The sequence below is a fragment of the Populus nigra genome, chromosome 10 (genome assembly GCF_951802175.1).
Source record: "Populus nigra chromosome 10, ddPopNigr1.1, whole genome shotgun sequence".
Taxonomy (NCBI): Eukaryota; Viridiplantae; Streptophyta; class Magnoliopsida; order Malpighiales; family Salicaceae; genus Populus; species Populus nigra.
In genome coordinates, this window is record NC_084861.1 from 11,268,090 (window position 1) to 11,280,644 (window position 12,555).

Consider the following 12,555-nt stretch of genomic DNA (forward strand, 5'->3'; position numbering starts at 1 on the left):
AAAAGCAGCCTCCAACAGTTCCAACCATAGGGCCTCTTTGGAATGATATATCATCAAAGATTGGCTCCAAGTTCTGCATTTTAGGCTCGTCAAGGTTTCATTAACACCCTCCTCTCACCTCAGATAAAGTGATTTTGCAACACAAAACAAGGTTGCTGGGTATTTTAAATGGTCCTTGAACAACCTTTCTCTCACTTCCTCGGACCCCATACCTTATTGCACTCGAAAACTTGACCAGCGCATTTGATCAATGCCCTCCTCCTGATGGAAAGGAGCTCGCAAATTTTTACATATATAGTGTTGCAAAAAATATTAATGGTACTTCAAGCAACCGCATATATAGCCTATGGTTCAATTCAACAGTTGACGTCGTAATACAAAATGCTAATACTGTGACTGTAAACAATAGTGAGTCACATCCATGGCATCTTCATGGGCATGATTTTTGGGTCCTGGGGTATGGTGCAGGCAAGTATAACATGTCTAGTGAATGGAGGAAAGACAATTGGGTTAATCCCAGTATAAAGAACACACCTTAGGGATGGACTGCTTTGAGGTTTAGATCTGAAAATCCAGGAATCTGGGCCTTTCATTGCCATGTTGAGTCTCATTTCTATATGAGCATGGCTGTTATGTTTGAGGAAGGGACGGAGATGGTGCGGGAGTTCCATCATCTATAAATGATTTTTATAGCCTACCAACTGACCTTAGTGGCCTCCTGAAACTGTCCGTTCTGGACTTGGGTTGCCTCACAAGGCTCCTAGAGAATTACTGATTTACCATCAGCTTGGCAGACACTGATTGTAAAGGGTGTTTTCTATCTCCAACTGCCATTGGACGAAGGAGATCACACGTCTTCAGGTGCGACATGTTAAATGAAAATGTCAATCCAGGCAGTGAAGGTAAGGTTGAGGTTGTAATGTGTTTTGTTGAACCGGTCACTGCGAGAAAGACAGGGTTCTAACTACGCTTCTTGGAAGCTCTAAATTCCATGGCCATTACAAATGATGCAGAGGCAACGGAAGAGGAGAATTCCAAAGTGGGTGCTGATGATGAAGAGGAAACAGAAGATGTGGCTGCTCTCAACACTAACAGAGAAGTCTGAACTGTCACATTCCCAGGTAAAGCAAAAGCTTACTAATGTTTTAATCATATTAGTTTGCATTAAACCACCTTCCAAATTCAAAATCAAGATTGTACATATTGATTTATGTTAGAGAAAATGGTTAGATAAACTGAATCTACATCTTACATTTCTAGGTTAAACAACTGAGCCACAAGTAGGAAAAAAAAACAATGCAGAAATGAACATATCTCAGAGCACCGAATAGTTCTTAATTCAGATGAAAAAAAGAGAGTGGTAATCAAGTTAATAATAAAAACAACTCATAATACTTAATTAACATACTAAACACGCCCCAAGACTCAACTCCCTCTTATCACTTATGAGGTTGTTGATTCTCAGACTTAACCTCGCATTCTAGCACATGAGCAAATCCCTCCATCATGAAATGCCGGATCGCACTGTCTGGTTGTTGTCTATTCATAAAACTTCTGACCACTGCACCTTGTAAGGTTTTATTCACTACTTTTGGCTGTTCAAAATAATCCACTCTAGCTGTGGATCCACAACCATTCATATAATCACCTGCCTCACATTGATTGAATAATCTTTTCAATTCACTGACTTCTTTTTTCAGTACCTCAACCTCAGCTTCCAATTTGTTTGTCTTCTCTTTGGAATCCCCCACCACTCCTTTCTTTCCAATTGATTTTGAAACAATTTCATAAACTGGCGCTCCACCTTACAGGAATTAATTAATTAATTAATCAATAAATTAAAACTAACCAACAGCTAATGGAGTGGATTACTGTGTACGTACCAGGGACAGTCTTGACGCCTTCGCGAATTGCAAAAACAGCAGCGTTTTTGGCACAGTTGATGGTGAGATGGCTCATCATGGACCGGGTTTCTTCGTCCTGTAATCGCCGGTTTAACTCGGGGATGGCGTTAACTCTGGCGGCGGTGTCTATTCTGGTAACGGCAGAACGGGCGTAAGAATAAGAGGTCCAGCATATGTTCTTTGCAGGTGTCAACGCACGCCGATTCACTAAATCGGCACTTGAATTTATGCAGTCCCAGATTCCCATCTCTCTCTCTCTCTCTCTCTGTAGAACGCAGAAGCTAGTGAAGTGGGCAAACCTTTGGGTAAACATTTACTACTTTGAAAAATATGAAGCCAGCCATCTAAGTCAACAATGATGAGAGAAGGTGAATTCATTCTTTACATCTTAGTCAATAATTATAGTACTAAATCCATTCTTCACATCTTAGTCAATAATTATAGTACTAATTTGATGCCACTTGCAACATCAATTATGAGGTATTTAAAAGTAAGTAGAATAAGTTAAAATCTTTATTTTAACTTAGTGATCATTCCAAACGAAGCCAAGTCTTTACAAATTGTGCTGACTTGTCAGTCACGGCGTATCTATACATTCTGAAAACGATTCCTATCGTCTTCCAATACACCGCAGGCTCTAACTATAAAACCAGTTGAAGCGCCACTGACAGCTCCTGTAAAGCATTCTAAGAATAAGCCAAAACAGCAAATGCAGATCACATTTTCACACGGCATCTTATATGATTGTTTGATTACTCAATCCACTGTATAGGAGGCCAATAAAGGACAGAAGAAGCTACAGCTAGTCTTTCTTCTCCCTAATGCTTGGATCTGCCCTGGTATTTGCTAACTTAATTCCACACAGAAGAAGTTTACACTCATTTCATTGCTCTTGTATAACGACAGTAATATCCATCAGTCAATACAACTTGAACGATGGTTTCATTTCGTTGGTCAGCTTATACTGCTTACAAGACGGTGCAATTTCCAGGATCCCTATAAAGGAAAAGATGAACTCATCAGCAATTTGGAAAAATAGTGATTTTTCCATTTAAGGATATACGCAAATGAGTGGGGATTACCTCTTTATGTCTTCGTAATTGCTCAAAGCTTGCTCGAATTTGAGCCAAAGGGGACCAGACTCTTGACGGTTCACGTTCTTTGGCCCAGAAAGATAAGCTGGAACGACAAACTGTGGAGTCCTTTCCCTGTGAACGAGACACATCACAAAGGATTACTAAATACGAGGCCAACTACAATTCAGATTTTGAGGTGACCGAACTCACCTCCCTTCATATTCGGATAACGAAGCCAAATAAGCTGCACCAAAGTACACAGACACAAATGGCTTGGTCATATCGTCAACAGAATCTGCTCTGTAAGCCCTATAACCCAACTCCCTGAGTACAAGGAGAAAAATAAGCACATTTTAGCAATGGTCTTAAGAAACGACAGAAAACCAGGTACAAATGAAAACATCCATCTCATATATACTTGTACATTTCTGGTGGTAGGAGTCTTGTAGAGTTTTGCACTCAAATAGGTATCGATGAATAAAAAGATTCCACTTGAATTAATGTCAAATTGCTTAGGAAAAGTGAGAGCAGGCCACCTGTAATAGCCCCAGCTTTCAATCAAAATGCAATGTAGCAAGCTAGCATGGCCGAACTTGTTTAATTTTTAATTTTACCAAAACTTCAGATGCACGACAGTTTTTTTTAAAAGGCACATGTTACCCTATACAAACTGGAATTTCAAAAATTTACTTTGGTATTTGCGTACATGTAAAGCCAGAAAGCTGTAGAGTAGTCGATCCCCATCAATCCAGTTCGCGGTCCAACCCCGTTAACAAAACGCATGCTAACCATCTCAGCAAGAGCACAAAGGACTGACTGTGCAGAAAATAAGCATCAAGAAAAAAGAACACAGAACAAAAATATTGAGCAGGGTACAGGTCCAAGAAAAATGAAATTTAGGCAAGGATAGAAAGTCCAAGAACTGAAACAAACCATAATAGAGGTGACAGTAAAATCTAACCACCTCGTTGACTACTCAAATGTCAGGAGAACTTTGAAATCTGGTTAGAAAAGCAAGATTCGCTGCCTTAGCAGATCAGTTTTATTTAATACTAGCCTCTTCATTGTAATATTCCCAAGGAATAAAATCTCGAGTAAACCAATGACCCCAGCACCGGTGCTTTTAAATCAAACATGAGCAAAAATCACATACTGCGCACATGCTTATCATATTATCCATTGTTTCCAAGAAATTGTGAGCAAGAGAAAAAAACAGATGTGTGTTTTAAGATTACCTATCCACTCCCACCAACTTATTGATCAGAAAAAGTGGTCTAACCCATTTCTCTTCTTTAAATACCCTTGTAGCGCAATACTGAACTGAATAGTTTCTGTTAATCTGAGTACTAGTTCAAGCAATTTTAATGGATCTTATATGCTATAAAATAGAAGATGACATGGGACTCGGCATACTCATAAGATGCCAGTTCTCCAATAGGTCATCTATCTGAACCAGATATTCTTTACTATTTTGATAATTTGGATGCATCCAATCCACATGACAGAAATGCCTCAGCAGGATGGATGGAGTACATGCGCCATCATTTGGGTTTTGCTAGAGCCTCCATCCAAAAAGCTCAAGCTATTAGGCGGACCCAATTCCTAACACAAACTCATATCACAATACTTAGCAAATGAATGTGGGATCATCCGCTCTAGCAGGTGGCAGGTTTGAATAGCCACTAGTAAATAGCTGTAAGAAATGGAAATAAAAGAGAACAAGAGAAGAAACACAGAAAAAGAAAAGGAAATACGAATTGGCAATATACTATCATCTTGTTACTGAAAAAGGAACTTTTACTAGCTAGGACATATACTCACAGGTTTAACACCCCTTGTGCTGAAGTGCTTCGAAAGAATTATGTCTGCAACAGCCTGCGTGAAGTCGGTATTAGTGATGTGCACAATAATTTATGGCGTATTTCACATTCTTAAAAGCATTGTTTTTTTTAAGTTGAGATCTGAGAGAAGCTTTCGTCAATGATATGGACGGAGACCTTTAACATCATGACCATACAAATGATATGTGAAATGAAAAATCCATGCACTCGGGCTATTATCAACTTTTTTTTTTTGGTTTTAGGCTACTGGTATGCTATAGACCAGTATGCTGAAGTGATTAGCCTTCCACGCAAGATGTTAGTTAAAGCAAAATTATCATCTTTATGGAAATAATAGAGAGGAATTCTCATGTTTATTTATTTCTACCTTCATTTCTACCCGGGATAGATAAGGTCTCTTGTTCTGATCTTGTGAAAAGCGCACCTTTCCTCTTTTTTCTCCAGATTGTGTCCACTCCTTTGCGACTTCAGAATGACTCCACATCTCTTGCATGTCTTCCAAGGAAGCTTTAGAGTCCCAGTATATATAATCAACACCTGTTTCCTCAAAGTAGCAACAGGGGATTAACATCCAACAGAAACCAAAATATTTTCTAAAGAAGTAACTTGGAAAGGAGGACAGATTGGCCCCATTCAGGATAGTCAATTGACACTATCAATTTAATTAAGAGAATAAATTTTACCGCAAAGTGGCATTATCTCTTCTCAAGATGTGATCATTCCATATGACATTATAATCAACAAAGAAAGCATCTTATGTTTATTTACACCACCATGTTGACTAAGACAATGCTGACCAAGACAACTCCAATAGTAATGCCGAGCTTGTCAAGTTTACATACTCCACTAGAGAAAGGGATTTTTGTTATTGAGTAATTAATTATATGCTCTCAAAAATGTCACAAAATTGCGAAGTTAATAAAGTTGAAAAGAGAAAAGTGTCACCTCATGCATGTGAAGACTGGAAAAAAAAAACAATATCATTTATACACAAGTAATTACACAAACGTATTTTCCTTTCCCAGGTATTTATTTATACATTCTATAAGCAAAAAATATACAAAATATATTTTCACTGATGCAAAATCACTCCTGAAGATTCTGAATAGGCAGTTTCTTGAGCAGCCTAGAGATTAATATACAAGGATAAAAAGGGCACTAATGCTCATGGAGGAAAAGCTGATTGTTAGGATCTTTAAGACCCCTAATACAATAATATAAAAAAGTTTTATTTGAGCTGCATTTGGCCTTTATCTGTTATTCAAACAAGATTCTGGCACATTTACAGTAGTTTTCTAGTCCTTCAATTATATGTGAACTGAAAATTTATCTAAAGTGGGAAAAGTACAACCTGTGACTTGTGAAGAAGGTGCATTTGTATTTTGTGTAGCAGGTACAGCTGGAGCAGTTGAAGAACAAGCACTGTTTACTGAAGGAATGACAAACCTTCTGCAGAATGGCAATGCAGTTGTACCCAATTTAAAACATAATGTATCTGCCTCTTAAATTTACAAGCACAGGATCCTGATTTCAAAAATTCCTAACAGTCACGGTATCACAACCTTTTTCACAATTCAGAGTTGATTCAATGACTTGTACATGCATGCCTCTGAAGCAGCTAACTAGGATCTACGAGGAATGGCTATAAATTGAGATGGCCTACAAGTTACAATCATAAAATGCAGGTATAGTTATCCCTGACTGTAGGTGGTAGGGCACATTAAGTAGTCTACCATGGTGATAGAAGTCAAATTTAAAAGGGACAAAATGGCCATATGCAATTGTGTGCAAGTGTTACATAGAACTGCAAGGCACAGGCCATGGAACAACCGTTTTGAGTGCAAAACCTGTTATGTTAATACAAATCACGCAACTTGTTCCAAGGCCAAACATCAGCTATGTGATTGTAAAATTTATCTTGCCACTGATATATTGAGTAAAAGAGAAATATGAGCTCAAAAAAAAAAAAGGTAAAACAGAGTAGCCCGCACTTTTGGTAATCTCTCAAACTAAACTTTACATATTGGAATATTTGCTGAACCATGCAATTCAGTCACATAGTTTCCCAAGTATGTCCCAGAGATCTTCGCAATTCAGATCAATAGAATTGACCAAACAAACAGAAATTCAGATTGGAAATTGGGGGTAGGGGAGGGGGGGGGGGGGGGGGGACAGATTCCCAAGCGAGGACTTTGTTGCATGTTCAGTAGAAACAAAGAGTTCTCAAGCAGATGAGTGCATTGGAATTTCCGACTCACCTTTGAAATTGTTCAGATAACAATTTTGGAACTACTTGGAATCCAAAGTCAAGTAGGGAGCAGAAAAGGATAATAAAGGAAGGGAGGGAGGACAAAAAAGAGAGAAATGCAGGGGCTTGTATAATTCACAAGCTATCATCAAAGTAATACACAAGAAAAAAATTTCACCTGGATGGGAGACTTTCTATGACACAAAGGTATCTTTTCCAATATGGCAAAGTCGATTTGTGGGTTGCTTTTTTAGGGCCGCCGTTATACGCCCTAACTATGAACTCTTCACTTCTTACTCTGCAAAATACCTCAAAAATTGATATTTCCTAAATCAATGAAACTCAAATAGAAGCTTTGTCAATCACTTGACAACAAATTGTTTGCTTCAAGATTATAGAGCCATAAAACAGCACAAATGGTTAATTGAACCAATCGTATCTCTGATTGATAACTTACTTTTTCTCAAAGTTCGATAGCCATTTAAGATAAGCAGCACCAAAATAAACGCTAACAAAAGGTCGACATAGAATTTCTGGATTCCCTTCTACTTCATATGCCCGATAACCCAAGTCTCTGCCAGAAAGTTCCAGTTACAACTTCTGAGAGCCAGAATAAGCTTAACATAAAAAGGGTCCATTAATAAGGATCTCAAAAAAGGACCAGAACATATAATTGATACCTGACCAGCCACTCTGCTGTTTGTGGTAAAATTTGCATGATCCCCAGGGCTGTCTCCTTTGTTTTTTTATCATACCACCTCGTAGAGAGTGGCTGTCTGTCACTTGCAAGTTCAGCTATAGCACATATCATGTCCTGCAGACACAGGGAATGGAGGCAAAATGGAGACGTGCAGTTAGCTTCTTAAAGCTAAATTACTCATTGATGTTGCCAAAATGCTGTTATGAAGTCATACAATTCTTCCCGAAACCAAAAGTTTGTTCATGGACAATTCAGGAAGCAGTTTGCAGACAACTAAGTTTTATTTCATGCTTATCTGTTTCACAAAAAGCAAAGAGAAGAGACAAAAAGTTGGCTGAATTTGCAGTGATTGAAACAAAAAATATGATCCACTTAACATTTGGTCTGGTCCATTGACAACTTATTGTAACGACGTGATGAATAAAACAGAAAATAGATAACTATGATGAATTTTTCAATCGAACCAACCATTCTTAACGCCTAGGTTGATACATGACCAGTCATGAAAGTGCCTGTAGCCTTGTGCATATGCTATTTACTTTCTTTACAACGCTACAAGCTATGAAAGTGATGCAAGCATGGCATAAAAAGAGTAGGGTGAAGGTCAGATCACTTCTTTTCAGTTACTATTTACAGGAAGTTGAATTTCGAGGCCAGTCCAACTGCATAAAGCACTTTAGGATAGCTAGCTTCTCTGTGTCTTAAAACAACAAACTAGGTCCGAGCTTAATGGTGTTCGTGAAGACTTTAGCCAATTAGCAGATAAATAACCTCTTTCTGTCAGTACATTGGTAGCATTACCCACATTTAGCCAATTAGCAGATATATAACCTCTTTCTGTCAGTACATTGATAGTCATTACCCACATTTAGCCTCTTTCTGAGCAATAAAAGGAGTTACAAGAAGTAATTGACAAGAGCATACCGGGTGTACTTGTGAATCAAAATGTCTACGGACGATAATATCAGCAACAGCCTGAAGGAATGCAAAATGATGCAAAGTACAATTAGATAACAAGATCGAAATCATGTGGCTTGTATCTAAGAATCCATCAAATTCAAACTTGTATGCTTCAATTTTTTGAGTAATCGAAGACAAAGAGACAACTGGTGAAATTAGCATCTGAAATGAATTGGCAACTAATGTTTCAGACTCAAGATTTAGGAAGATGAAAGGAAATTATCGTTATGGTGCTGCTTGAATAGATTACTTCATTAGCAAGCGGATTGCATAATTTTATACTTGTAAATTTGTTGAATATAATACAAAGCATTTTCAGTTGTCTTTGAAGTAGATGAAGGGATGTTTTACCTTCATCTCAGTCTGCGTCAAATAAGGCTCTCCATCAGGATCCCGTGAAAGGTGAACTTTATTTCCTTTAGTCTCTCCAGCATCTAACCATTCCGTGCTAACTTCAGGTTCCCGCCACATTGCTTCCATGTCCTGGACATCAACGCAATCATTCCAATAATAGAAGCTGGCAGCCATCCTGGAACCTTTGTACCGTGGGATCTATCAACAAAGAGAATTTTCAAGGTGCAAAACTCTGCTGACTACCTTGAAAAGTTCTCTCTATGGACAAGGCAATAGCATGCTATGCTGAAGCTGGACCTGGAGCTTCCAAAGAGAGAGGAACACATGTAAATAACAAAAAAAAATTTGTAATTCTTCCATTAGATCATATCAGGCACACTTGATTTTCGGGCTTGCAGGGAATAAATCATAGCATAACCTGACAACATAGCTCTATCTGACAGAACAAGAACTAAGAAGCATGTTGCAACTTAAATTCAAGTTATCTAGAAATGCCACAAACATATGAAACACTTCATCACAGAAATGGGCAAACAAAAATTGATCGGAGAACTTGATAGGCTATACGGCTTGTAGAATCCAATAACAATGGCATATTAAATATGAGCCAAGCATTCAATTTATCAACCTGTCCTTTTGAATATAACCAAAAGTTTATCTGACATTTCAAATCTATTTGAACGAAGAAAATTAGATGATATTTCCTGTACAGTGAGATGTTTAAACAGGATATGCTAAAGGGAGAAATAGCCAAAATATGTTTTTTCCCCCGGCATTATGACACGCATGACATCAAGCAGTCAAAGCACACACGCTCTCATATGTATCTAGGAAAGAATGACTATTCATTCCAGATTCTAAATAGACAAAAAATGAGGACGAGCCAGGGGATTTGAAGAAAAAATAGTCTACTTGGGCAATTCCCAAATTAAATTGGCAAAAAAAAAAATTATGCTGCTTTACTAGACATGTCAATTATTTAAGAACTAGCAACTGCGAATGTTCCCCCCCAAAAAAAAGTTTCAAATAGAACATTTAAGATCCAAGGGCACACAAGGAGAAGAAACAGTGAATCCTTAACTTTGAAATCAGACATAGCCTAACAACCAAAACCATGCTGCATTCCATATGATAAAATGAATTAAGGTGCATTTGGAAGCACCACTGTAACAAATTGTGTGTTTTTGAATTCCATGCAACAACTCTTAAAATTCCAGAGAATATGAACTCCTATTGCCCTTACATTCATTTAATCAAACCCACTAAGAAAAGACATAGATATATATACATTACCTGACAGACACGGAAAAAGGCAAAAGATATTCCAGATTACAAAATGAGAAAGACAAGAACCCAGATAATGAAACACGCCCTTATTATATCCATCACTCACATTGTTATAATTGAGAGAGAGAGAGAGAGGGACAAAGTTAAGAAGTTCCCTTTCTGTTGTGTTCAGGAAATCAAAGAGAACGGAAAAGTAAATTTTCTTCACGCTTAGTTTTTGTTTTGTTTTGGTACAGAAAATTAAAAGAAAAGGGAAGAGAGGTTATGCAAAGACTAAGGGTGGATCATTGTTGACGGGAATTTATGCATCCCTCTAAGCATATGCTAGCTGTCTCTGCCACCCTCTCCTTTTTAGTGTCTGTCTGTGTTGGGGGAGGAGGGGGTGTGGTTTTCTTCGGGTGGATAGTAACTGGTTGTGTGTTTCAGTTGCTTGCAGAGGAGGCAAATGCCACCCTGTACGTTTCCTCTCTGTCTCCGTGTGAGATGCGCAGTCTCAGACGTGGTTGATCAATGGCGTTGCTTCACACAGATTGTCTACGAGTATTGCAATTTACGCTCTGAGAATTGATATGTTACCCAACTGCTGTGTTTGGTTAGATTTTCATTTCTAACTTACTATTTCGTTTGTGAAAACTGACATGAGAATGCCCTGATTGCAAAAAAAAACAAACAAACTACGCCGTGACGTGGTAGGTCATGTAAAATGAAACCTCTGTCATAATTATAACAAATAAACAGGTACGTGCTAGGTCAAGTTGACAAGGAGCTAGGGATTTATAATTTGCTTAGAGTACGTTTGTTTAAAAAAGTGTTTTTAAAAAAAGTTATTTTTTTTAAATTTATTTATTTTTATTTTGTTTGAATATGTTGATATTAAAAATAAATTTTAAAAAATAAAAATATATATTATTTTTATGTTTTTTCAAATAAAAAAAACTTTGAAACGAATCGTCACCGTAATATCAAACAAGTTCTTAGGAGATGTTTGGAAGTCTAGTAGTTGTTGCGGTTCAAAGTGTTTTTCACTCGAAAATGCATCAAAATAATATTTTTTTAATTTTTTAAAAATTATTTTTTATATTAGCACATTAAAATGATCTGAAAACATAAAAAAATAAATTTAAAAAAAATAAAAAAAAAACATTAAATTTTTGAGAAACACGATTTCAACCGTATTCTCAAATACCGTATTAATCTTATCGTGTCTACTGTATTTGTATTTGTGTTTTGTTAATGAGTTTGAAAAATTATTTAAATTAGAAATTAAATATGTTTTTTTACTAAATGAGTTATGTAAGAAATGATTTAAAAGACATGCACAAATATTATAAAAAGAATATTCAAAATATTAATTACATGGTTTTTTAGTAAATAAAATATTAAATAATTTAATTGAAAATAATATAAATTGAAATCTAAAATACTTAAAATAAAATAATTGAGGTTAGTTATCTTTAAGTTTTAAGCCATCTGTAAGCATTGGGTATGATTGAAAACGGGTGGTGAAAACTATGATATAGCTCAATGACTAAAAAAAAGTTTAAAAGTAATAAAGAGAGTCCATGGAAGTACAGGCTGATGTTCAAATAAAGGCTGCTCATACAATGATATGTCTTTTCAAGGATTCTGCATGTCGTCCTTTGACCCTTACGTGCGAGATGAGTTTTTTCTGGCGTTTGGACAAGTTTTCCTTTTCGACTTCTAGTGCGCTTTGAGAAGATTTTAGAGATTCCAGCAATTGAAATAGGTCAGTTCGTTCTTCGGAGAACGTCTTGAATATCTACGAGATAGCTCTCGACCCTAATTAAGAGCTAAGGATACAGTACGAAGCAAGTAAGAATTTAAGACATGAATCATATCTTAAAATAGGAAGAATGGAAAAATAGGGTAATTATATGATTAAAACAAAAGATGGGAATTCCTTTTAGATATGGAATGAGGGATATAGCAGTGGGGGTGTAATTACCCTTCTCACGATGTGTTTAAAGATAAAAGGTGGGAATTCTTTTAGGAATTTTAGCTGAATGAAAAAATAAAAAATGGGTAGAGTATTAGTTTTACCTGGTCTATGGCAAATGAGTATAAACTAGAGAAGAATTCTCCGAGAATTAGGAGGTATTTGGACCGGAAGAAGACAGTAATTATCTAGGAAGTCGCAAACTAATGGATGGAAGGGAATTCGTAA

General features: G+C 36.9%; 1 protein-coding gene across 5 annotated transcripts; it reads right to left on the reverse strand.

Moving 5' to 3' along the window:
- Window positions 1–1,305: 1,305 nt before the first annotated feature.
- On the reverse strand, window positions 1,306–10,840 carry LOC133704341 (uncharacterized). Of its 5 annotated transcripts, none has more exons than XM_062129143.1 (14): window positions 10,477–10,820; window positions 9,081–9,380; window positions 8,694–8,744; window positions 7,750–7,883; window positions 7,527–7,643; window positions 7,248–7,367; window positions 6,173–6,270; window positions 5,189–5,358; window positions 4,802–4,855; window positions 3,687–3,796; window positions 3,191–3,304; window positions 2,987–3,112; window positions 1,884–2,900; window positions 1,306–1,804 (listed from the first exon to the last, which is right to left on the reverse strand). In XM_062129143.1, exons 2-13 carry the CDS (start codon window positions 9,255–9,257, stop codon window positions 2,873–2,875), a joined length of 1,299 nt encoding a protein of 432 aa, XP_061985127.1. In that variant the 5' UTR covers window positions 9,258–9,380; window positions 10,477–10,820; the 3' UTR covers window positions 1,306–1,804; window positions 1,884–2,872. The 5 variants fall into 5 exon arrangements, with proteins under 5 accessions (XP_061985127.1, XP_061985126.1, XP_061985128.1 ...); XM_062129142.1 differs by having other exon boundaries at window positions 10,377–10,820; XM_062129144.1 differs by lacking the exons at window positions 1,306–1,804; window positions 1,884–2,900 and adding an exon at window positions 3,399–3,516 and having other exon boundaries at window positions 9,081–10,840.
- Window positions 10,841–12,555: the final 1,715 nt, after the last annotated feature.